General features: G+C 43.3%; 1 protein-coding gene across 2 annotated transcripts in view; it reads right to left on the bottom strand.

Annotated features, from left to right (window-relative positions):
- Nucleotides 1–26782, bottom strand: part of abl1 (c-abl oncogene 1, non-receptor tyrosine kinase) — a 194745-nt gene that overhangs the window by 57521 nt on the left and 110442 nt on the right. For both annotated transcript variants that reach the window (XM_069918694.1, XM_069918704.1), the window contains exon 4: nt 8710–8982. In XM_069918694.1, coding sequence (XP_069774795.1) covers nt 8710–8982 — 273 coding nt within the window. The remainder of the gene's footprint in view (nt 1–8709; nt 8983–26782) is intronic.

The raw sequence follows: 26782 nt of genomic DNA, 5'->3' as shown, positions 1-26782 counted from the left end.
CTTTAAAAAATGCAAGTAATATTATGGTCTTTATTTAACTAAATTCATTTAACACCCTGTGCCCGTGTTGTGTGATTTTTAAACATCATATTTGCTTAAGGGATGAGTCACGTGATGGAGTAGTGGCCGGTCAGGGAATTCCAGCCCTCTCCCGAAAAGTTAAAAAAAAACGCACAAAACACAAAGGTACAAGATTAAAATTTAAAACAAAATAAAAATAAAGGTGAGAAGAAAATGGCAGAGAAGAGAGAAAAGTCGAAAACAACGGGAAAAAGAGAAGAAGAAAGAACGTCGGAAGAAGAAGGTGAAGGCCTTACCTGTCCGAGGAGACCCGCCGCGGAGAGAGAAGCCCGCTCCCTCAGGTCAGTGGAAGTCCCGGGCTCGGGACTACAAAAATGGCCGAGTAAAAGTGCGCAACCGCGCATGAAAAAAAAACACACTGACGGGAGGGGGGAATAGCTGCGGAGTCGAACTCCACAGCTGAGAGAGACACCTGCAACACAGCAGCAGGTGCAGAACACAGAAAATAACGACAACAAGAAAGAAGAAGGTAAAAAGAAAACAAGGAAACAACAGATGGTCAACCCAGAGGAAGAAGAAGAAGAACAGAAAAAAATGGAAGAAGAGAAAGGCAAGACAATGGATATATCTTTTTTTAAAGAATATATGGAATCAGTGAAAGAATGGCAATTACAAGAATTTAATGAGATAAAAAGAAGAATTAAGAATGCAGAAGAAAAAATAAATAAAATAGAAATGGTCATATCAGAGATAGGAAAAAGAGTGGAAAATGTGGAAGAACGAGAAATAATGGTAGAAATGGAAGTAGAGGACTTAAAAGAGAAATTAGAAGAATCTAATAAAAAAGTTAGAGACACAAGAGCTGTTAGCTCAGAAGATAGATATAATGGAAAAGTATAATAGAAGAAATAATATAAAGATAGTGGGCCTTAAGGAAGATGAAGAAGGCAAGAATATGAGAGAATTTATAAAAGATTGGATCCCCAGGATCCTAGGAAGACCAGAATTACAGGAAGAAATGGAAATAGAGAGGGCACATAGAACATTAGCCCTGAAACCACAACCGCAGCAAAAACCAAGATCCATTTTAGTAAAATTTTTAAGATATACAACAAGAGAAAATATATTGGAGAAAGCAATGAAGAAAATAAGAGAAGACAAAAAGCTACTGGAATACAAAGGTCAAAAATTTTTTTTCTATCCAGACATAAGTTTTGAACTCCTGAAGAAGAGGAAGGAGTTCAATACAGCAAAAACAATCTTATGGAAAAAAAGATATAAATTTATGTTAAACCCAGCGGTACTTAAAATAGTTATTCCAGGGCAACAAAACAGACTATTCTCGGATCCAGAGGAAGCACGAAAATTTGCAGAACAACTACAAATCAAGCAGAGAGATGAAGACATGTAATGAGAGTAAAAATGACCACGAACTATGTGTGTATATGGGTATATGTGTGTATCTTCTTTGGCTTGGCTTCGCGGACGAAGATTTATGGAGGGGGTAAAAAGTCCACGTCAGCTGCAGGCTCGTTTGTGGCTGACCAGTCCGATGCGGGACAGGCAGACACGATTGCAGCGGTTGCAAGGGAAAATTGGTTGGTTGGGGTTGGGTGTTGGGTTTTTCCTCCTTTGCCTTTTGTCAGTGAGGTGGGCTCTGCGGTCTTCTTCAAAGGAGGCTGCTGCCCGCCAAACTGTGAGGCGCCAAGATGCACGGTTTGAGGCGTTATCAGCCCACTGGCGGTGGTCAATGTGGCAGGCACCAAGAGATTTCTTTAGGCAGTCCTTGTACCTTTTCTTTGGTGCACCTCTGTCACGGTGGCCAGTGGAGAGCTCGCCATATAATACGATCTTGGGAAGGCGATGGTCCTCCATGCTGGAGACGTGACCCATCCAGCGCAGCTGGATCTTCAGCAGCGTGGACTCGATGCTGTCGACCTCTGCCATCTCGAGTACCTCGACGTTAGGGGTGTGAGCGCTCCAATGGATGTTGAGGATGGAGCGGAGACAACGCTGGTGGAAGCGTTCTAGGAGCCGTAGGTGGTGCCGGTAGAGGACCCATGATTCGGAGCCGAACAGGAGTGTGGGTATGACAACGGCTCTGTATACGCTTATCTTTGTGAGGTTTTTCAGTTGGTTGTTTTTCCAGACTCTTTTGTGTAGTCTTCCAAAGGCGCTATTTGCCTTGGCGAGTCTGTTGTCTATCTCATTGTCGATCCTTGCATCTGATGAAATGGTGCAGCCGAGATAGGTAAACTGGTTGACCGTTTTGAGTTTTGTGTGCCCGATGGAGATGTGGGGGGGCTGGTAGTCATGGTGGGGAGCTGGCTGATGGAGGACCTCAGTTTTCTTCAGGCTGACTTCCAGGCACATATATACATATATATATATAGATGTGTATGTATGTGTGTGTACACATGAATGTATCCATATTTAGAGGAAAATATATAGAGTATAGATAAGAATTAATTAGGGAAGGAAAGGGAATAGAGGCAATAAGGAGGGAATTAAAAGAGTGACCTTTGTTACATATGAAAATTGAAATCTTTTCCGGGGGGGCTGGGTGGGGAGGAGTTACGGTCACTGCAAAATCAGTTGACGTTTGCGAGTGAATTCGCAAATCCAAATGGAGAGGAGAGATGTGGTTGCCCGACAAGGGATAAAGGGCAATTCAGGAGGGGGAGGGGAGAATGGGGTTAAAGAAGTTTTAAATAGGAAAATAAGGAAAATGTTTGATGTTTTAGAAATGTTGTCTTATAAAGTGTTCAAAACAAGAAAGCAGAAATGGATAAGAAGGAAAGGTAATGATGGAGAAACAGAAAGGGAAGATAAACAAAGTATGAAATGGCTACGCTGAACTATATGACTTTAAATATTAATGGAATACATAACCAAATCAAAAAGAAGAAACTGCTAAATTTACTGAAAAAACAAAAAATTGATATAGCTTTTGTGCAAGAAACACATTCAACTGAATTGGAACACAAGAAATTAAAGAGAGATGGGGTAGGACATGTAACAGCAGCGTCGTATAATTCAAAAGCAAGAGGAGTAGCTATATTAATCAGTAAAAATGTACCATTTAAAATAGAAGAGGAAATAATAGATCCAGCAGGGAGATATGTAATGATAAAATGTCAGATATATTCGGAGTTTTGGAATCTACTCAATGTATATTCACCTAACGAAGAAGATCAAAAGTTTATGCAAGATATTTTTTTGAAGATAGCAGATACGCAAGGGAACATAATAATAGGAGGGGATTTCAACCTTAATTTGGATTCAAATATGGACAAAACTGGGAAAAAAATTAACAGGAAGAACAAAGTAACCAAATTTATAATTAAATTGATGCAAGAAATGCAACTTTTGGATATATGGAGGAAACAACACCCAAAGGAAAAGGAATATTCATATTATTCGGGTAGACATAAAACATACTCAAGAATAGACCTACTTTTGTTATCAGCTCTTATGGAAGATAGAGTAAGAAAAACAGAATATATAGCTAGAATATTATTGGACCATTCACCCTTGATATTGACAATAGAGTTAGAGGACAGCCCTCCAAGAATGTATAGATGGAGATTAAACTCCATGCTACTTAAAAGGCAGGATTTTAGAGAATTAATTGAAAGACAAATTAAAATGTACTTTGAAATAAATACGGAATCAGTGAAAGATAAGTTTATACTATGGGATGCAATGAAAGCGTTCATTAGAGGGCAAATAATAAGTTATGTAACCAAGATGAAGAAGGACTATATAATCAGGAAACAGCAGTTGGAAAGGGAAATAGTAAATATAAAAAAAAATTAGCAATGAAGGAAGATACAACTAAAAGAAGAGAATTGGCAGATAAAAAAATAAAATATGAAACACTACAAACATATAAGGTGGAGAAGAATATAATGAAGACAAAACAGAAATATTATGAACTAGGTGAAAAAACGCACAAAATTCTAGCAAGGCAGCTTAAGACAGAACAAGCTAAGAAAATGGTATTGGCATCAAGGAAAAAAGACAAACAAATCACATATAATCCAACGGAGATCAATGAAAACTTTAGAGAATTCTATGAACAATTATACCAAACTGAACACGAAGGGAATGAAGGGAAAATAGATGAATTTTTAACTAAAATTGAACTACCAAAATTACAAATAGAGGAACAAAATAAATTAACAGAACCAGTTGAAATAGTAGAAATACAAGAGATAATAAAAAAATTACCAAATAATAAAACACCAGGAGAGGATGGATTCCCAATAGAATTCTATAAAACATTTGAAGATTTATTAATTCCTCCCCTCCTGGAAGTAATCAACCAGATTGACAAAACACAAAGCTTACCAGATTCATGTAAAACAGCAATAATTACAGTAATACTAAAGCAAGGGAAGGATCCACTCGCACCAGCGTCATATAGACCAATATCATTACTTAACACAGATTATAAGATAATAGCTAAACTATTAGCAAACAGATTAGCAGATTATGTACCTAAAATGGTAAATCTAGACCCAAATGGATTATTAAAAAAAGACGGACAACAGACAATATTTGTAAATTTATTAACTTAATTCATGCAGTAGAAGGGAGTAAAGCGCCAACAGTAGCAGTTCCTTTAGACGCAGAGAAGGCCTTTGACAGAGTAGAATGGAATTATTTATTCAAAGTATTGCAAAAATTCAGTTTACCAGAGAAGTATATTAATTGGATTAAAGCATTATATAAGGGGCCATTGGCGAAAGTGACAGTAAATGGATATATATCAAAGCAATTTAATTTAAGCAGATCAACAAGGCAGGGATGCCCACTATCACCCTTATTGTTCGCGTTAGCTATAGAACCACTAGCAGAATTGATAAGAACAGAAAATTATATAAAAGGGATAAAAATAAAAGACAAGGAATATAAAATCAGTTTATTTGCGGATGATGTTATAGTATACTTAACAGAACCAGAACTATCAATAAAAGAATTATAAAAGAAATTGAAGGATTATGGAGAAGTGTCGGGTTACAAGATTAACGTAAATAAAAGTGAAGCAATGCCAATGAATAATGCGGATTTCTCAAAATTTAAGAAGGAATCACCATTCAGATGGCAAATGCAAGGAATAAGATACCTAGGTATACAAATAAATAAAAATCTCGGCCATCTATATAAACTCAATTATTATCCACTAATGAAAAAATTACAGGGCGATTTAGAGCATTGGAAAGATTTACCATTAACACTAATAGGAAGGATAAACTGTATTAAAATGAACATTTTCCCAAGGATATTATACCTATTTCAGGCATTGCCAATACACTTGACAGAGAAATTCTTCAAGGAGTTAAATATTTATGGAAAGGGGGGAAACCGAGGATAGCACTAGATAACAACATCCATTGGAGCGCTCACACCCCTAACGTCGAGGTACTCGTGATGGCAGAGGTCGACAGCATCGAGTCCACGCTGCTGAAGATCCAGCTGCGCTGGATGGGTCACGTCTCCAGAATGGAGGACCATCGCCTTCCCAAGATCGTATTATATGGCGAGCTCTCCACTGGCCACCGTGACAGAGGTGCACCAAAGAAAAGGTACAAGGACTGCCTAAAGAAATCTCTTGGTGCCTGCCACATTGACCACCGCCAGTGGGCTGATAACGCCTCAAACCGTGCATCTTGGCGCCTCACAGTTTGGCGGGCAGCAGCCTCCTTTGAAGAAGACCGCAGAGCCCACCTCTCTGACAAAAGGCAAAGGAGGAAAAACCCAACACCCAACCCCAACCAACCAATTTTCCCTTGCAACCGCTGCAATCGTGTCTGCCTGTCCCGCATCGGACTGGTCAGCCACAAACGAGCCTGCAGCTGACGTGGACTTTTTACCCCCTCCATAAATCTTCGTCCGCGAAGCCAAGCCAAAGAAAGAAAAAAGAAAAAAGAATAAACAAGGAGGCTTACAACTGCCAAACTTTAAAAATTATTATAGAGCCGCACAATTAAGATACCTATCAGATTTTTACCAAACAAGGGAAAAGCCAGATTGGACTAGATTAGAACTAGATAAAATAGGGGAAAAGATACCTGAACACATATTATATAAATGGGATGAAAAATTGGTACAATGTAGGAGTTCTCCAGTATTACATCATCTGCTCAATATTTGGAAGAAGATTCATATAGAAAGGAATAAAACAAATTACCAATTACCAAAACTAATAATGACGCAAAATCAGTTACTCCCCTTTACAATAGATAACCTTTCCTTTAGAGAATGGGAGAAAAAAGGGATCAAAAGAATAGAAAATTGTTTTTCAGGAAATAGATTATTATCCTTTGAACAAATGAAAGATAAATACAATATAACTCAAAATACAGTGCTGGCATATTACCAATTGAGATCCTACTTGATGGGCAAATTAGGAAGCAGTCTGAGGTTACCAGAGGGAAGTAACTTTGAATATGTGATTACAGATACAATGATAATCAAAAGATTTATAACAAATATGTATATTAAACTGCAAGAAAAGGAGAATGAGGAAACAAATGGTAAAACTAAACAAAAATGGGAACAAGATTTAAATATAAAGATAAAAAAGGAAACATGGGAGAAGTTATGTTCTGGAACGATGAGAAATACAATAAATACGAGGTTACGTATGATACAATATAACTGGATACACAGGCTATACATTACACCTCAAAAGTTAAATAAATGGGACCCAACAGTATCTGACAGATGTTTTCGTTGTAAAAAAGAAATGGGAACAACAATTCATGCAACCTGGACATGTGAGAAAGTAGAAAAATTTTGGGAAGATCTAAACCAGATATTAAATAAAATTACAGAAAACAATATACCAAAAAACCCAGAGATCTTCCTCCTAAGTAACATAAAAAACAAAGAATTTGGAATTGATTTGGATGGTGCACAAAAAAGATTTATTAAGATAGCTCTAGCCGTAGCAAAAAAATGTATTATGTCAACCTGGAAATTGGAAGATAATTTGAAAATACAACAATGTTATATAGAAATGAATAAATGTATTCTATTAGAAAAAAATAACATATGGTTTAAGAAATAATATTGAAATATTTGAACAAATATGGGAGCCATACATGAAACACAATAGAGAAAACCTACCGGGGACATTTACCACCTAAATTAACGAAAGGAGAAGGAAATAAAAAGAATTGACTCAGTGGAATTTCTTGTTTATTTTTATTGAATGACAACATTGTTTGACTGGTTTAATGTATCTTAGATTTTGTACTTTAAATGGATGGGGTGGGAGGTAGGGAGGGTGGGATGGGAGGAGGGGCGGGAGAAAATGACACTGTATATATTTGAAAATGAAAATGAATGTATCATGGTCAATGTGGTTTATGGTGTGAAAAATAAAAAATTGAAAAAAAAAATTTGCTTAAAAGGACCACCATTTTAAAATCTGGAATACTCTGAACAACGGCAGGTGTCCAATCCAGACGATTCCGGATAAAAGGTTGGGCATCTGTACTTCACATGGTTATCTTCTATCTCTTGGTGCTGTTTCTTTGACCTCCACCCTCTCCCATCCATATTACAATTCTTTGTCACTGCCTTTAAATATGATCTTAATACCTACTTTTTCCAATCAAAAATATCCATCTTCGAAAGTTTTCTTGGTTCAGTTTCTATATTTGCACAAATCTTAACATGTGAAAGAGGTTATGAAAATGCAGGGTGCTGTTTAGTTTGATTTACTTTGAGTGAGAGAGATTGAAAATTAGTTACTTGGAAATATTTCACCAAGTGTGATTTCAAGGTAATTCCATATTCACACTTGTTTTGTCATAATTGTTTACTGAAATTTCATCTTTTAGTTTGCCACAAATCACTACAAACATTTTAAGTGCATTCATTTATTGCTAATTTTTTTCATGTTATATGAATTCTTCTCTGAACATAAACCACACTAAATCTACATTGCCAGAAAGAAAAAAACTTATTAAAAAGATTATGTGAAATTTAAGCAACTCCAAAGCACTAAACAGGCGATCAATAACTTTCAAACAGTATTACATGAAGTTACAAACATTGCACAAAACAATCTCCCACAAACACCAATACAATGTCTGTTTTACGGACATGATTTGAGGAATGTCCAAATATTGGAAAACTCTCCAGCTCTTCAAAAAAAGTCATGATAAATTTTCAATCCACTGAGATAAGGCTCCAATTAACATTTTTTTTGAACAACAGCAATTCACAGAAATACACCCATCAATGCCTGTTTGACCTGGGCAATCAAACATCCAGAATAGTCGGATGCCTTACACTCTCAGGTGGAGAGAACCTGAGGACTATGAGGAGAAACACAAAATACAAAGATGTTAATCTGATATAACTCTGAAATATTTAACTCAAAAACAAGATCAACTTCAGACATCACCAAACATTTCCTTGGGGATGAGGAAAATATTTAAAAAAAGTGTGAATGTGAATATGTGGGGCTTTAATTAAAAAAAAGCATGGATCAACATCCTTGTGATACAGGATCAAGAGCAATACAGAACCCAAAATGTTGATACTCTGAGAATTTATGTGAGTTTACTGTCTGTAATTTGCAATTTCTATACAAAAACGAGCCTGACCAGCAGCCTACAAGATTCCACCCAGCTGTGTTGAAAAGGCTGTGAAGGAAAGCTACCATACCTTTAGTGTCTTCACTGCCACGGTGAGGTTGTATTTCTTCCAGACTCCCTCATATACTTCCCCATATTGTCCTCCACCTAATTTGTGTTTCATTGTAATGTCTGTTCGTTCAATTTCCCACTTGTCATAATTTGGCGAGACTCCATAAATCGTAGGTTTGTTGCGTTTTGGAGCTGGGTAGTGTAGGGTGGTGATTAGCCCATCGGCCACTGTTGAGTGGTGGTGAACAAGCTCTGCCAATGTGTTGAAACGACTCTCTGAAGATACATACAGCTGAAATAAAAATGGTCGATGTTAACTGTATTCAACACAACATAAATATATTTATCATTTGCAAAAAGTAAAACAAGTTTTGCATTCCCACCACAACTTCTTCAGAAACACCTTGCTTTTGTTACCAAATTTTTCAGAAGCTGAGTGAAACCACCAGTCTCATTCATGAACAAAATTCTGCTATCTACTGGTATTCCCTTGTTAATTTTTTCTAATATACTCTTTTCTGAAAGTTGCTTAAAATAGGCAATGTTATATGCTGCTGGGCTGTATCCAGATGGAACTACTCAGTATACAAGTTGTCAGCAAACTAAAAGCCACTCCCATGGAATTGATGTGAAGTAAATAAGTCAATACAAATTTTCATTTTCAATTCCCGTTTCTTGTTGCATCTGTAGATGACACTACTTCACAGTTATGGAAAATTATGTCATTGACCATTTTTCAGGAGAACAAACCCCACCTGTAACTTAATCCAGAGATGCTACACTCCACGTGGATTGATTAATTTTAAGGGTCAACTAGATGAGTACACAAAGAAGAAAGGAATGATAAAAATGAGACAAGAAAAAAGGAGCAGTTAGAAACCTATGTGGATATAAATGGTGTTTGTTGAGCTGATTCACTTATTTCATCCATTTCAAAACTCTAAGTCCTATGTATTTGATCAAATTGGCAATGAAAATGTTATTCTCCACTTTTCTTTTAAAAACACATGGAAGATTCCACATTAATAATGGCAATTAAAAAAAATTATACAAGGTAACCACCTTGTGCAATGGAACCACACATTAGATCAATGCTTCATGATCCTGACCTTCCTGTGGGAGGCTTCAACACAAACCTATATCCACAGAACGGCACAGAAATGGTAAAAATTAAACAAGGGAAAAAACCTCTTCTCTGAATGGTATGTTGTACAATGAGAGGGAAAAGTGTGTATATACACACACACCTCTCTCATATCAATATCATGTTAGAATGACTGCCTTCTGTGGACACCAGTTTCCAAACCCTTGTCACTCATCCTGTAAGGAATTTTATCAGGCATTTCACATTCTGAATTGCTGGGATGAAGCAATTACAGAACTAGTGGTCGGCAAAATGTCAGGGGGTCCCAAAGAAAGCAAACAGCTGAAGAGGGTGCTTCACTCTGATTTTTTTTGTGTGATTTGCTGTCACATTGCATCATAATTGTTTAATTGGAACCAAACATTATCACATAATGTGTGTTTTTAATCACATTCCCCAGCATTCTGTTCACTCCCCACCCCAAAAAATTGGCACCACATTCTCAGGAGACTCCCACAAGCTCAGTTTCTCATGTTGCCAAATGTGGGTCCTGTGGTTAAGAAGGGAAGGGAGGAGTAGAGGCAAGCTGCAATGGATAGGGGATTCCATAGTTATAGGATTCCATTGTTCGGGGGACAGATAAGAGGTTCAGAGAAAGAGATTAAATATCCCAGATGTTGCCTTCCTTGTTCCAGAGTCCGAGATATCTCAGACTGGGTTCACAGCATTTTCAAGAGGGAGGGTGAGCAGCCAGAGAGGGACCAATGACATGGGTCGGAAAGGTGAGGAGGACCTGCAAGGAGAGTACAGGGAGTTGAACGAGAGGTTGAAGGACAGGACCTCCAGGGTTGTGATCTTAGGATTGCACCCTATGCCACGCACTAGTGAGGTTAGAAGTAGGAGGATAATGCAGCTTAACACATGGCTAAAGACATGGTACAGGAGGGGGGGGCTTCAGGTTTCTGGATCATTTGGCTCTCTTCCAGGGAAGGTGAGACCTGTTCCAACAGGACAGTTTGCATTTGAACTGGAGGGGGACAAATATCGTTGTGGGAAAGTTTGCCAGCACTGCTCCAGTTGGTTTAAACTAGATTTGCACGAGGATGGGATCCAGAGTGCCAGAGCAGATGGAGGAGGGAAAAGATGATGTGAAAATTACATGCATAGTCAGAAGTCAACAGGTGTAAATTTTCTAAAGTGCAGCTATATCAATGTAAGTATTGTAGGAAAGGCACACGAGCTCAGAGCGGAGATTGGCACGTGGAATTATGACATTGTGGCCATTAGTGAAACTTGGTTGCAGGAGGAGTACTGGCAGCTCAATGTTCTGGGCATCCGTTGCTTTAGATGCCATAGAAGGGGGGGGGGGGGTGGTGGAAGAATGAAAGGGGAAGGAGTGGGATACCTCAACTGTGCTCCAAAAGGAACTGTGACTACTGAGGCTACGTGGGTGGAACTGAAGGACGGGAATGGTAAAGACTGCATTCATAGGGTTGTATTTATACACCGTCCAATAGTCAATGAGAATTGGAGGAGCAAATCTGTAGAGAGATAGCAGACAGCTGCAGGAACAAGGATGTTATAGTAGGGGATTTTACCTTTCCACATATTGACTGGGACTCCCATATTGTACAAGGGCTGGATACCTTGGAGTTTGTCAAATGTGTTCAGGAAAGTTTTCTAAATCAATACATAGAGGTACCAACTAGAGAGAATGCAATACTAGATCTCCTATTAAGGAATGAGACAGGACAGGTGGCAGGAGTATGAGTAGAGGAACATTTTGGGACCAGCAATAATGATGCCATTAGTTTCAAGTTAATTATGGAGAAGGATAGGTCTGAGCCTTGGCTAAGATTCAAAAATCAGAGAAAGGATGATTTTAAGGAAATGAGAAAGGATCTAGAATGCGTAGATTGGGATGTTTTTTTCAGGCAAGGATGTGCAAGGAACTTCAAAGATGAAATTTTCAGAGTACAGAGTTTGTATGTTCCTGTCAGGATTAAAGACAAGGTTAGCAGGCAAAGGAAACCTTGGTTTTCAAGGAATATTGTCGATCTGGTTCGGAAGAAAATAGAGATACATAGCAGATACAGGCAACATGGAGCAAATGAGGTCTTAAGGAGTATAAAAAATGCAAGAAAAACCTCAGGAAAGAAATCAGGAAGGCAAAAAAAAGACATGAGGTTGCATTGGCAGACAAAGTGAAGTAAAATCCAAAGGGTTACTACAGGGTTCTAAAAACAGCCTTGCTCTCAATGTCACCACAACTAAGTAGCTGATTGTTGACTTCAGGAAAGCCAGAGGTATACAATCCAGTGATCTTTGGGGGAATCAGAGGTGGAGAGGGTGTGCAAACTCCTCAGGAGTTTGCAGAGGTTTGGTCTGACACCTGAAATCCTGGCAAATTTCAACAGAGGTGTGGAGGAGTTTGCTGACCAGCTGGACTATGGTCTGGTATGGGGACACTAATACCCCTGAGTGTAAAGCCCTCCAAAAGGTAGTGGACACAGCCCAGGACATAAAAGATAAAACCCCCCCCACTTTCAAGAACATCTACAGGGAACACGGTCATTGGAGGGCAGCAGCAATCATCAAACACCCACATTACCTAGCACATTCCCTGTTCTTACTGCTGCCATCAGGAAAGAGGTGTAGGTGCCATAAAACTCGCACCACCAGGTTCAGGAACAGCTGCTAACCCTCCACCATCAGACTCCTCAATGACAAACACAATCATATTTAATGACTCTCACATGTGCACCTTGTTTATTTTTTTTTCGTTCTTTCTATTGCAGTTTGCTTACATTTGTTATCTGTCTACAGTTCTTTATTTGTTAACATTTACACTGTATACAGTTTACTTTTGCACTACCAATTAGTGGCAAGACTGCCACACCCTCAGGAAAAAGGAATCTCAGGGCTGTATGTGATGTCATGTATGTACTCAGTCAATAAATCTGAAATCAGGTACATTAAGAGCAAAAGGGTAGTAAAGAATAAAATTGGTCCCTTTGAAGATCAAAGTGGTCAGGTTTGCATGGAGCCAAAAAGGATGGGGATGAGGGGGGTGGGGGAGATCTTAAATGCTTTTTATCCCCCCCAATTAGTATTCATTCAGGAAACAGGCTCAGAGTCATGGGAAATAAGGAAAACAAGAAGTGAGGTCATGGAACCCAGACAGATTAAAGAGAAGGAAGTGCCGTCTTAAAGCAAAATAAGTGTGGTTAAATCCCCAGTACCTAACAAGATATTTTCTCGGACCTTGAGGGAGGCTAGCATAGAAATTGCAGTGGCTCCAGCAGAAATATTTAAAATGCCCTTAGTTATGGGTGTGGTGCTGGAAGATTGGAGTGTCACTCACATTGTTCTGGATTTACAATAAGACTCCAGAAGTAACAAGGAAATTATAGACTGGTGAACCTGACGTCAGTAGTAGGTAAATTATTGGAAGGTGTTCTAAGAGATCAGATTTACAATTATTTGGATGGCCAGAAACTGATTAGGGATAGTCAATATGGCAATGTGCATGGAAGGTCATGTTTAACCAATCTTGTAGCGTTTTTCAAGGAGGTTACCAGGTATGTTGTTGAAGGAAAGGCTGTGAATGTTGTTTACATGGACTTTAGTAAGGCCTTTGACAAGGTCCCACATGGGAGGTTAATCAGAAAGGTTCAGATATTAGGTATTCACAGTGAAGTAGTGAACTGGATTCAACAATGGCTGGACGGGAGAAGTCAGAGAATAGTGGTGGATGATTACTTCTCAGACTGGAGGCCTGAGACTAGCAGTGTGCTTCAGAGATCGGTGGTGGGACCATTGTTGTTCGACATCTATATCAATGATCTGGATGATAGTGTGGTAAATTGGATCAGCAAGTTTGCAAGTGACACTAAGATTGGAAGCGTTCGTTGTTGTCAGCAAAGATTTTCAAAGCTCGTTATCCTATCAGTCTGTCCATACACTAGAAAAGGAACGTTAAATAGTAGGAAGAGTTTTGTTGCAGTGAGAAATCAGGTCACATTGAGTAAGGGCAATTCTAGGTTCATTTAGTAATCTGATAGCAGTAGGAAAGAAGTTGCCATTGAACCTTGTGGTGTTTCATTTCACACTCTAAAATCATATTTTTCATATGGGAGAAGAGAAAAGGGAGCGTGGCCAAAGTGGGACAAGTCCTCTTGTACACTGATTTCGTTTCTAAGACCTCAGATGATGGAATCAATAGAGGGAAGAGAAGTTTGTGTGATAGCCTGAGCTGTGATCACGATTCTCTGTAGTTTCTGTGGTCTTGGGCAGAGCAGTATCCATACCATGCAGGGATACATCCTGACAGGACACTCTTGATAATGCATTTGCTGGTCAAATGCCAGGCTCATGGCAAATTTCCTCAAGCTCCTGAGGAAGTCGAGGCTTTGGTGCGCCTCCTTAGCTGTTGTATCAACATGGTTACCCTAGGATAGGTACTTGGAAATATTTACTTCTGGAAACTTAAAGCTGCCTATTATCTGTCTGTCTGGGTCAGTAGCAGAATATCAAGTCATGTGAGCACTGGTGCACCTCATGGTTGTCTGTTCAGCCCACTCCTATTCATATGACTGACCCACAACTGCTTCACCAGATCCAGCTCCAACACTGTCATCGGGTTTGCACATGACTCAACATGGACAATCGTGGACTTCAGGAGGACCATGAACAACCACTCTTCACCACACATCAACTCCGTAATGAAGAGTGGAGAGCACAAACTTCTTTGGAGTTCACTTAACTGGTGACCTATCGTGGACACTTAATATCTCCTCATTTGTCAGGAAGGCACAACATAAAATGCATTTCCTGAGAAGACTGTAGCAGGCAAGGCTACCAGCCATCATCATGTCAACCTTTGACAGGAGATTGCACAAGAGTGTCCTGGCCGGCTGCATCACAGTTTGGTACACTTGCTGCAGAGAAATGGACAAGAGGTCAATCCACAGGACCATAAGAGTGGCAGGGAGGGTCACTGGAGTCTTCCTCCCCTCCCTCCCCCACATTGATGCGATCTACCAGGATCATTGTCTGAAGAGGGAACGCAAAATTGCTGAGTATCCCCTCCACCCTGCACACAGTATCTTTCAGTTGCTCCTGTCAGGAAAGAGATACAGAAGGATCAGAGCCAGCACAAGCAGGCTGAGGAACAGCTTTTTCCCATGGGCAACGAGAATGATGAACCACCAAAGGAACCGCTCACACTAACCACATTAAATACTCATATTCGTGAAAGAATATTTATTTAGTTTTAAGGATATAATAATACTTGTCCTGCATATGTATTGTCTGTAATGAGCCACTAAGACCATTCCAAATTTCTGGTCCTCAATCATACCTTTGCCTCTCCACGGATTAAACTTTGCAAAGACCATGTATTAGGCTTGGATTACAATCCAATGCAACTCTGAATATCTGGGAGTTCCAGTATACAGAGGATCTATTCCTCAATGCTCCTCAATTTCTATCACTATTCCTTTCTCATTGCCGACTCCCTCATTTATTACTTCATAGCTCTCTGGAAAACTCCCACCATTGATTACAAACCTCTTGTTCCTAGAACACTACAGCACAGAAACAGGCCCATTTGGCCCTTCTGGTCTGTGCTGAACCATTTTTATGCCTAGTCCCAATGACCTACACTCAGTCCATAACCCTCCATACCTCGCCCATCCATGTACCTGTCCAAAATCTTCTTAAATGTTAAAATTGAGCCCGTCTTTAATACCAATTTAGAATTTAACATGGAGCTCAGTCACATTTCTAAATGGTGAGAATTGTACCATATGCTGGTTATCCTTGACTAAAAAAAAAATCAGAATGAATCACATGCACCTGTATCTATTACTGACGTGAAAAGGTCAGGTTTTTCTTTGTAGAACAATACAGAAGCAGGCCCTTCTAGTGCATATTGGACTATTATTCTCTCTTGTCCCACTGACCTGCACCCTGACCATAGCCCTCCATAACTCTCCAATCCATATATCTGTCCAAATTCTTCTTAAATGTAAAAAAATGACCCAACATTCACCACCTCAACTGGAAGGTCGTTCCAGACTCCCACCACTTTGTGTGAAGAGATTCCCCCTCACATTCCCCTTTCACTCTTAACCCATGTCCTCTGGTTTGCATCTCACCGAGCCTCAGTGGAAAAACCTTATCTACATTTACTCCGTCAATTTCCCTCATAATTTTAATCACCTCTATCAAATTTCCCCTCATTCTTCTATGCTACAGGGAATAAAGTCCTAACCTGTTTAACCTTTTCCTGTAACTCAGTTACTGAAGTTGGGGCAACATCCTGGTAAATCTTCTCTGCACTCTATCTTGACACCATTCCTGTAATTAGGTGACCAAAACTGCACACAATACTCCAAATTTGGCTTCACCAATGTCTTATACAACTTTACCATTACATCCCAGCTCATATACTCAATACAGTACTTTGATTTCTGAAGGCCAATGTGCTAAAAAGCTATCTTTACAACCCTATCCACCTGTGACGCCACTTTCAGGGAAATATGTACAGTACAATGCCAATTATCTGAAATCTGTTTCTCCAAAATCCTCTTGTTATTTTCAAGAATTAAAAAAAAATTTCTGAACTGACCAGGGACATCGGGCTCCCCACAGGAGTGGGACCATCAGGCTCCCGGCACGAGCGGGGCCTTGGTGGGGAGGTATTAGTGATTGGTGGTGGCCAGCATTTTTTTTGGGTGAGAATTAAACATTATTTTAATGCTTAAAAAGCCTTCCTTTGGTGTTGTTTAAACACTGTTATATGATTTGCTATTGCTATGGGGCTGTTTTTTAAAAAAATGACCAGTTGTCCGAAAAACAGATAAACTGAAATGGGCCTGGTCCCGACCATTTTGGATAATTGGAGTTGTTCTGTATCTGTATTCCCAGGTCACTCTGTTCTACTGCACTCCTCAGTGTCCTACCATTCACGTGTATGTCCTTTCTTGGTTTGTCTTTCCAAAATGTAACACCTCACACTTGTCTGCATTAAATTCCACCTGCCATTTTTCATCCCACTTTTCCAGTTGGTCCAGATCCCTCTGAAAGCTTTGAAAACCTTCTTCGCTATCCACAACACCTTCAATCCATGGGAGTCTGGAACACTGAGCTGCCAGTCCTGCCCCTCATGCAACCAAGTTTCACTAATGGTCACAATGTCATAATTCCATGTGCCAATCCACACTCCAAGCTCATCTGCCTTTCATAAAATGCTCCTTACATTGAAATAGATGCACCTTAGAAAATTTTTACCACCTACATACTGGTGACTTCTCATGGTGCATGTAATTTTCACATAATCTTTTCCCTCCCCCACTCCTTCATCTGCTCTGGCACTTTGGATTCCATCCCCCGGCAAATCTAGTTTAAACCTACCAGAGAAGCACTAGCAAACCTTCCCGCAAGGATAGTAGACCCCTTCAGTTCAAATGCAAGCCATCTAATCGGAACAGGTCCCACCTTCCCTGGAACAGAGCCCAATAATCAAGAAATCTGAAGCTCTCCCTCCAGCACCATGTCTTAGCCACATGCATTATCCTTTTTCTAACCTCACTAGCACATGGCATGGGTAGCAGTCCTGAGATCACAACCCTGGAGGTCCTGTCCTTCAAACTAGTACCCAAATCCCTGAACTCTCCTTGAAGTATCTCCTCACCTTTCCTAACCACATCAATGGTCCCTGCATGGACCAAGACATCTGGCTGCTCACCCTCCCTCTTTTTTTTTTGTAGTTCTTTATTTATCGCACTATGAACCATCTCTTCTTCTCTTTGGCTTGGCTTCGCGGACGAAGATTTATGGAGGGGGTAAAAAGTCCACGTCAGCTGCAGGCTCGTTTGTGGCTGACAAGTCCGATGCGGGACAGGCAGACACTATGAACCATATCAACCAATATATTTACAGGTGCATCTCTTTAAATATTCACAGTGACATTTTCTCTTTTTTTCCCCATCCCTCCCTTCCCACCCCACTCCAAAAACAGTAAATATTGAACATATAAAAATACAAAACAAAAGACGTATCATCTACTTATACATATTAAATCTGATCGTGTTTATCTTCTTATCATTTTAGGTGGTGGTGGTCTGAGGCCTGCTCGTTCTGTTGTTCCATATATGGTTCCCAGGTTTTTTCAAACATTGTAACTTTGTCTTTTAAATTATATGTGATTATTTTTTTCCCAGTGGGATACACTTAAACTTGGTTATATATTCCATTAATGTTTATAGTCATATAGTCCAACGTGGCCAGCTTATATCTTTATTTTCACCACCTCCATCCCCTTTTTTTTCCATTACTGTTTTTTAAGTTTTCCTTTTTAATCTCAATATATGTCAATGCACTTAAGACATGAAATACCCCAACAATCCCCACAAGCAATAACCCTTTAATCCCAAATGAACCTCCCCTCCTTGGATTGCCCCTTGTCCCTTGAGAGCAACCACAACTCCCCTTTCCATTTGGTTTGGGAACTTACTCGCAAGCGTCAACCGATTTCGCAGTGACCATTATTCTCCCACCTCCAGCGAACACTATTATCCTATACATATAACAAAGCTCTCTCTTCTTCACCCCCCCCCCCCATCTATCTTTAAATCTTTACTTTGTAGCAGTGGCTACACTGCTCCTGCAATAACACACACAACCAGATGGGTTGAGCACAGTGAGCAGACTGGTTTATTGCACACTGCTGGGCTGCACTTATACACCCAGCCCGGACCTGGCTGAGAACCGTGCTGGAGGGTGCTGACGTCACCCGGGCATCACATGATCCCCGGGAGTTTCTGAGCCCCGAGCTGGAAGGAAGGGAAACCCCTGATGGCGCCATTTTGGCCGACTGCCCCGCCACTTGGCTTACAAGCGGGGCCAGTTTGCCTGCCTTGTGGTGAGCCACCACACAACCCCCCCCAGAACCGGCGCCAATGTCCTTTTTTGCCGGGCGGCCTCGCTTCTTGGGCTGGGAAACGACCACGGGCTCGGTTGGATCGAGGAGCACTGGGCTCAGCCTGTCCAGGGTAAACAGCTCATGTCTGCCGATCAAGTCCAACGTAAACAACGATCCGGAACGCTGTATAACCCTGTACGGCCCCTCGTACGGTCGCTGCAGAGGTGCCGCGGTTGGGCCCCGCTGAATGAAAATGAACTCCGCGGAAAGCAACTTGCAAGGAACGTGAGTCAGGCGGGTGCCATGCCTGGGCAGCGGTGGGGGTTTGAAGGAGTCCAAGCGTGCCCCGAGGTGAGGAAGTAGTCCATGCGGCGACCGCTGGGGATTGTGAGGTGCGTTGACGAACTCACCACATAGTGCCAAAGGAGCACCGTAGACCAGCTCAGCTGATGACGCCTGCAGATCTTCCTTGGGAGTGAGCGGATGCCCAGGAGCATCCAAGGCAGTTCATCCATCTAGTTGGGACCGGTGAGACAGGCCATGAGCGCCGACTTAAGGTGGCGGTGCAGACATTTGACCAGTCCATTGACCTGCGGGTGGTAGGCTGTGATGCGGTGTAGCTGTATCCCCAACCTGTTGGTGAGCTGTGCCCAGAGCGCAAATGTGAACTGGGCGCCCCGATCGCTGGTGAGGTGAGTCGGGACACCGAACCAGGCGAACCAACCATGCAACAGGGCTCAGGAGCAGGAGTCGGTGGAGGCGTCTGGCATCGAGATCGCCTCGGGCCAGCGAGTGGTGCAGTCCACCGCCGTAAACAGGTAACGATTGCTCCGGGAAACAGGTAAGGGCCCAGTGATGTCCACGTGAATGTAGCTGAACTGTTCTCGGATGTACTCGAACTCCTGTACGGGCGCCCTGGTGTGCCTGTGCACCTTGGACATCTGGCAATGGGTGCATGTTCTGGCCCAGCCTGCGATCTGCTTCCGCAGCCCATGCCATATGAACCATTCTGCAACCATCTGGACCATGGACCTGATGTACAGATGTGAAAAGTCGTGGATGTGACGGAAGACCTGCCTGCGCCATTGCTGCAGAACCACTGACCGCGGGGTGACCAAGGAGATATCGAACAAGATGGTTTCTTCGCCGCTCAAGGTCGGGAGGTCTCGGAACCGCAGACCGGTGATGGCGGTCTTGAAGGTCTTCGTCTTTTCATCAGCTTCCTGGTCCCGGGTGAGCTGATTGAAGTCGAGGCCGGGTGTCAGCGTGCAGATGGCCGGTCGTGAGAGTGCATCAGCAACCACATTGTCACCGCCTTGTGCCAAATGTCGGTGGTAAACTCCGACACGAAGGAGAAGTGACGCTGCTGGCGGGCCGACCAGGGATCCTGTGCCATCACGAGCACCTGGGTGAGGGATTTGTGGTCGGTGAAGATGGTAAAAATCCTCCCCTCTAAAATATAGCGGAAATGCCACACCGCCAGGTGCATCCCCAGTAACTAGAGGTCGAAGGTACTATACTTGCGTTCCGGCGGGCGGAGCAGGCGGCTGAAGAATGCCAGAGGCTTCCAATGCCCATTCACCTGCTGCTCCAGGATGGCACCGGTGGCTGTGGAAGAGGCATAAACAGAAAGTGCCATATGCAGGTCAGTATGCGGGTGGGCGAGCATGGCAGCCTTCACGAAGGCATCCTTGGTGGCCTTGAATGCGGTGCAGGCTTCTGGGTTCCAAGCGAGCATCTTGTGCTTGGCTGCGATGAGGGTGAACAGCGGCTGCATGATGCGTGCAGCTCCCGGGATGAAGCGGTTGTAAAAGTTGACCATGCCTGCGAACTCCTGCAGCCCCTTGAGGCTGTTCAGGCGTGGGAACTCCCTGATGGTGGAAACCTTTGCAGCAACGGGCGTGGCTCCTTCGGCCATGATGTTATGGCCCAGGAACTGCATGGACCCTTTCCTGAACTGGCACTTGGCCGGGTTGATGGTAGGCCAGTCGGCCAGCCGAGAGAAATGGACACGTAGGTGGGCCTTGTGTTGCGCCCGGTCCTTGCTGGCGACAAGGATGTCATCCAAATAAATAAAGACAAAATCCAAGTCCCTGCCCATAGAGTCCATGAGGCGCTGGAAGGTCTGAGCAGCTTTCTTGAAACTGAACAGAATATGCAGGAATTTGAACAGACCAAAGGGGGTGATGATGGCCGTCTTGGGTATGTCCTCAGGGTGCACTGGGATCTGGTGATATCTGGCAACCAAGTCAACCTTGGAGAAGATCCTCACGCTCTGCAGGTTGGCCGTAAAGACCTGGATGTGAGGGATGGGGTAACGGTTGCCTCGTTAAGCCGTCGATAGACTCTGCAGGGATGCCAGCCGCCGGAGGCTTTTGGGACCAGGTGGAGCGGTGAGGCCCACAGGCTGTCAGACCGCCGAAAGATCCCCAGCTCTAACAGGTGCGAAAACCCTTCCTTCGCTACCTGGAGCTTGTTAGGCGGGAGCCGGCGTGCCTTGGCGTGAACCGGCGGGCCCTGGGTGGGGATGTGGTGGAACACCTGTGGCACGGCGAGGCAGTGGAGAACTTTGGTTTGAGGAGTGTTGGGAACTCATCCAGGATCTGCTGGAACTAGTCTCTGGGCGTGCTGATCGTGGCCATCTGCGGTTGCTCTGAGCGGGAGGCATCGAGGCGAATGGCTCGGAAGGTACGGGCATCCACCAGGCGCCTACCTCGAATGTCCACCAGAGCCCGTGTGCAAGTAGGAAGTCTGCACCCAGGATGGCAGTCGGGAGGGACCAAGACGGTGAACCTCCACACGAAATTCCATTGGCCAATCTGGAAATGGACTGCCTTGTCTCCAATTGTCCGGATTGCCGTTGCCTTGGCTGCATGGAGGGGAAGTCCACGAGGTCAGTTCCTGGATCCGATGGCCGTGGCTGGTATGATGCTGATCTGGGCTCCAGTGTCAACGAGGAACCGCTGGCCGCTGACTGAGTCCTGCAGGTAGAGAAGGCTGTGTTCTTGGCTAGCCACCACAGCCATTAACAGCGGACAGGCTGGTCATTTCCCTGGAACAAGCAGGGCTGATGACACTTCTGAGCCTTAGCTCCCCAGCGCTGGTGGTAGAAGCAGAAGCCTGAAGTAGATGCTGTGGCCTTGGTTATGCTCTTGAGGGCCCCTGCAGTGGCCGGGTGCTCTACTGCAGTGCTAGGGGCAGGCTTGGCATGGTTGTGCCCGTGCCTCATGACCTGCTGGACCACTGAGCCTTCTCAGAATTGTGCGAGCCATAGCTCTTGGGCCTTCTGGGTGTCCTTCCTCGGGTCAGTGAAGCTGTCCTGAACCAGCAAAGGGCGGATGTCCCAGGCATAGGTTTGAGGAAGATGCGCTCGAAAAGTGGGCAGTTGGTGTGCTCACCCATGAGCGTGAGCATCTCGTCCATCAGATCCATCGGGGACCTGTCCACCAGGGTGTCGAGGTGCAGCACCCAAGTGGCACACTGGTGTCTGGATAGTCCGAGGGACCCGGTAAGCACTCGCTTGATGGTCTCGTACTTGTCCTCGGCGGGTGGGTTGAACAAGGTGCAGCACACTTCTGGCAGTGGCCTGGTCCAGGGCAGCGACCACATGGTAACATAGAAGATAGGAGCAGGAGAAGGTCATTCGGCCCTTTGAGCCTGCTCTGCCTTTTAATGAGATCATGGCTGATCTTAGAGTTCAGTACCCTGTCCCCGCCTTCTCTCCGTAACCCCTAATTCCCTTATACTGAAGAAATATATCTAATTCCCTCTTAAATATATTCAATGAACCTGCTTCTACTGGCCTCTGTGGCAATGAATTCCACAGATTCACCACCCTCTGGGTAAAGAAATTCCTCCTCATCTCGGTCCTAAATCGTTTGCCTTTTATCCTCGAACCATGGCCCCGGGTTCTGGACTCCACCACCATTGGAAACATCCCTTCCGCATCCATTCTGTCCAATCCTGCCAGAATTTTATATGTCTCTATGAGATCCCCTCTCAATCGTCTAAACTCCAGTGAGTACAATCCCAAATTGCGCAATCTTTCCTCATAAGTTATTCCTGCCATTCCAGGTATCAGCCTGGTGAATCGCCTTTGTACTCCCTCCATTGCAAGAACATCCTTCCTCAGATAAAGTGACCAAAACTGCACACAATACTCCAGGTGTGGTCTCACCAAGGCCCTGTACAGCTGCAGTAAGGTATCCTTGTTCCTATACTCAAACCCTCTTGATATGAAGGCCAACATACCATTTGCCCTTTTAACCGCCTGCTGTACCTGCATGCTCGCCTTCAATGACTGGCGCACAAGAACCCCTAGGTCTCTCTGCACTTCCCCATCTTCCAATCTATTGCCATTCAAATAGTAATCTACCCTCCGGTTTGTATGACCAAAGTGGATAACCTCACATTTATCCACATTGTAGTGCATTTGCCATGTATCTGCCCAGTCCCCCAATTTATCCAAATCACACTGGAGCTTCCTGACCCCTTCTTCAGTGCACACAACCCCTCCTAGCTTAGTGTCGTCTGCAAATTTGGAGATATTACATCCAATCCCCTCATCTAGATCATTAAAGTAAATTGTGAACAGCTGGGATCCCAGGACAGATCCATGTGGCACCTCACTGGTCATTGCCTGCCACTCAGAAAACGAGCCATTTATCCCAACTCTCTGTCTTCTATCTGCCAGCCAGTTCTCAATCCACATCAATACCTTGCCCCCAATCCCAAGAGCCTTGATTTTGCATGCCAGTCGTTTATGTGGGACCTTATCGAAGGCCTTTTGGAAGTCCAGGTACACCACATCCACTGGCTCTCCTCCATCTATTTTACCTGTCACCATCTCAAAGAATTCCAATAGATTTGTCAAGCACGATTTACCTTTTGTAAATCCATGTTGACTCTCTCCGATCCCTTCTCTGCTAGTCATATGTTCCGCTATTACATCCTTAATAATGGATTCCATCATTTTGCCCACTACTGATGTAAGGCTCACCGGCCTATAATTCCCCGCTTTTTCTCTACCCCCCCTTTTAAATAGTGGGGTAACATCAGCTACCCTCCAATCCATGGGTACTGATCCTGAGTCTATCGAGTTTGGAAAATAATTCTTAAAGCATCTGCTATCTGAATGTCCACTTCCTTAAGTACCCTAGGATGTAGATTATCAGGCCCTTGGGATTTATCGGCCTTCAATTTCCCCAAGACCATGTCCTTAGAGATACTGATTACTTTCAACTCCTCCCTTGCATTAGTCTCTATGTTTCCCAACATCCTTGGGAGGTTATTTGTATCCTCTCTTGTGAAAACAGAACTAAAGTAAAATTTAATTGGTCTGCCATTTCCTTATTCCCCATTATACATTCCCCTGATTCTGACTGCAAGGGACCTTCTCTGGATTTCATCAAACTTTTCCTCTTGACATATCTATAAAAGCTTTTGCAGTTGGTTTTTATGTTTGCCGCAAGCTTACTTTCGTAATTTATTTTTGCCCTCTTGATTAATCCCTTTGTCCTCCTTTGCTGCATCTTGAACTGTTCCCAGTCTTCGGATTTGGTACTTCTTTTGGCCAATTGATATGGTCTCTCTTTGGACCTAATGCTGTCTCTAATTTCCCTTGTTATCCACGGTTGAGTCACCTTTTTTGGTTTATTTTTATGCCAAACCGGTATAAATGATTTCTGCAATTCTTCCATTAGATCTGTGAATGCTTTCCATTGTCTATCCACCGTCAACCCCCCACCCACCCATAAACACCACCCAATCAATCTTACTCAACTCCCGTCTCATACCATCATAATTCCCTTTATTTAAATTCAGGACCTTAGTCTCGGTTTTAATTTCTTCACTCTCCATGTCGAGGGAGAATTCGATCATATTGTGATCGCTCCTACCCAAAAAGCCTCGTACAACAAGATTGCTGATTAGTCCCTTTCATTGCATAATACCCAGTCTAAAATGGCCTGCTCCCGAGTTGGTTCCTCAACATATTGGTCTAGATAACTATCCCGTAAACATTCAAGGAATTCCTTCTCCTCAGTATTTTTATTAATTTGGCTAGCTCAATCTATATGTAAATTAAAGTCTCCCATGAAGACAGCTGTTCCCTTATTGCACGCTTCTCTAATTTCTCTTTTTATGCCTTCCCTCACCTCTACATTACTATTTGGAGGCCTATATACCACCCCAGGTTATCCACTTTGGTCGTGTCAGACGAAATCTGGCGGAGGTGAAACTGGGTCTCTGTGTGGCCGAACCAGGTCTCCGGCTCCTGAACCCAGAATTCGGGCAGTTTCACAGCTATAGCGCTGATCCCAGGCTCACTCATGATGGGTTCAAAGACGTTTTAACCAGTCGGGGTCACCAATTGTAGCGGCAGCTACACTGTCAGACGGGTTGAGTTCAGTGAGCAGACTGGTTTATTGCAGGCTGCTGGGCTGCACATACTCCCAGCCTGGACCTGGCTGAGAACTGCGCTGGAGGGCGCTGACGTCACCCGGGTGTCACGTGGTCCCCAAGCGCAAGTTTCTGAGCCCCGAGTTGGAAGGAAGGGAAACCCCTGATGGCGCCATTTTGGCCGGCTGCCCCGCCGCGTGGCTAACAAACAGGGCCAGTTCGCCTGCCTTGTGGTGAGCCGCCACAACTTTATAAGTTTACATATTTTTGTATATTTTCTTACCAGTCTTCCTTCTTGTCACTCCTCCTCCTCTCTTCTCCTGTCCTGTAAATGTTCAGCAAATTCTTGGGCTTTCTTTAGGTCTGAGAACAGTCTATTCCGTTCCCCAGAAGTAAATACTTTGAGTACTGCTGGATGTCTTAATATAAAGTTATAACCTTTCTTCCATAAGATTGTTTTCGCCGTGTTGAATTCCTTCCTCTTCTTTAAAAGTTCAAAGCTTATGTCCAGGTAAAAAAAATATTTTTTGTCCCTTATATTCCAATGGCTTACTGTCTTCTCTAACCTTCTTTCTTGTCTGCTCCAGTATGTTTTCTCTTGTCATATACCTTAAAGTTTTACCAATATGGATCTCGGTTTTTGATGTGATGGTGGTTTCGGTACTAGTGCTCTATGCGCCCTTTCGATTTCTATTTCTTCATGTGAATCTGTTGTTCCCAGCACCTTCAGGATCCATCCTTTTATAAATTCCTTCATATCTGACCCTTCTTTCAGGTCCACTATTTTTATGTTGTTTCACCTACAGTAGTTTTCCAATATGTCCAATTTTTTGTGACAATAAATCTTGTGTCTCTTTAATTTTTTTCCCGCTCTCTTCCAACTTCCTTCTTAAATAATTTATCTCCATTTCTACAGCAACTTCTCATTCCTCCACATTTTCTACTCTTTTCCCTATTTCAGTCATGTCCAACTCTAAGCTTTGCATTCTGTCTTCAGCTCTTTTCATTTTTCTTTTGATTGAACTAAATTCTAATGATCGCCATTCTTTTAATGACCTCATTTGTTCTTCAAAAAAGCTTCATCATTATTTTACCTTCTTCTTTCCTTTGAAATTCTTGGTCTTCTTCCTCCTCTTCTTTTGTGTCTGTATCTATGTCTGTGTCATCTTCTCTTCTCTGTATCTGTGTATCTTCATCCTTCTCTGGTAGCCACATCTGTATCCTTGCTGGGCCTCCCGCTGCTGTGTTTGCTGCCATTGGGCCTCCCACTGCAGGCCGACCCGCTGCTGCTGCTGCACTGACCCGTTGCTGCTGCGCCGACCCGCTGCTGCTGGGCCGACCCGTTGCCGCTGGGCCGACCCGCTGCCGCTGGGATGACCCGCTACTGGGCCGACCCGCTGCAGGCCGACCTGCTGCTAGGCCTCCTGCCGCAGGTTGTCCCCCTGCCGGTCGCCCCACTGCCGCTCACCTTCTTCCAGCCCTTCATTTTCTTTCTCACCACTCTTCCTTTCTTCTTTCTTGCTTACTTCCCCCAGCTGAATGCCCGATACTGGGCGTCTCTCAGCTGGCCACTCCTCAGCTGAGTCCCCCTCCCACCGGCGTTAACCTTTTAGTTTACTTGCGCACTGCGCAATTCTTCGCGCATGCGCAGTTGCGCACCTCTTTTTGGCTCTGAGAGTT

The sequence above is a fragment of the Narcine bancroftii genome, chromosome 1, assembly GCF_036971445.1.
Source record: "Narcine bancroftii isolate sNarBan1 chromosome 1, sNarBan1.hap1, whole genome shotgun sequence".
Lineage (NCBI taxonomy): Eukaryota > Metazoa > Chordata > Chondrichthyes > Torpediniformes > Narcinidae > Narcine > Narcine bancroftii.
Note: the sequence above shows the minus strand (reverse complement) of the source record. Positions and strands in the feature narration are given on the sequence as shown.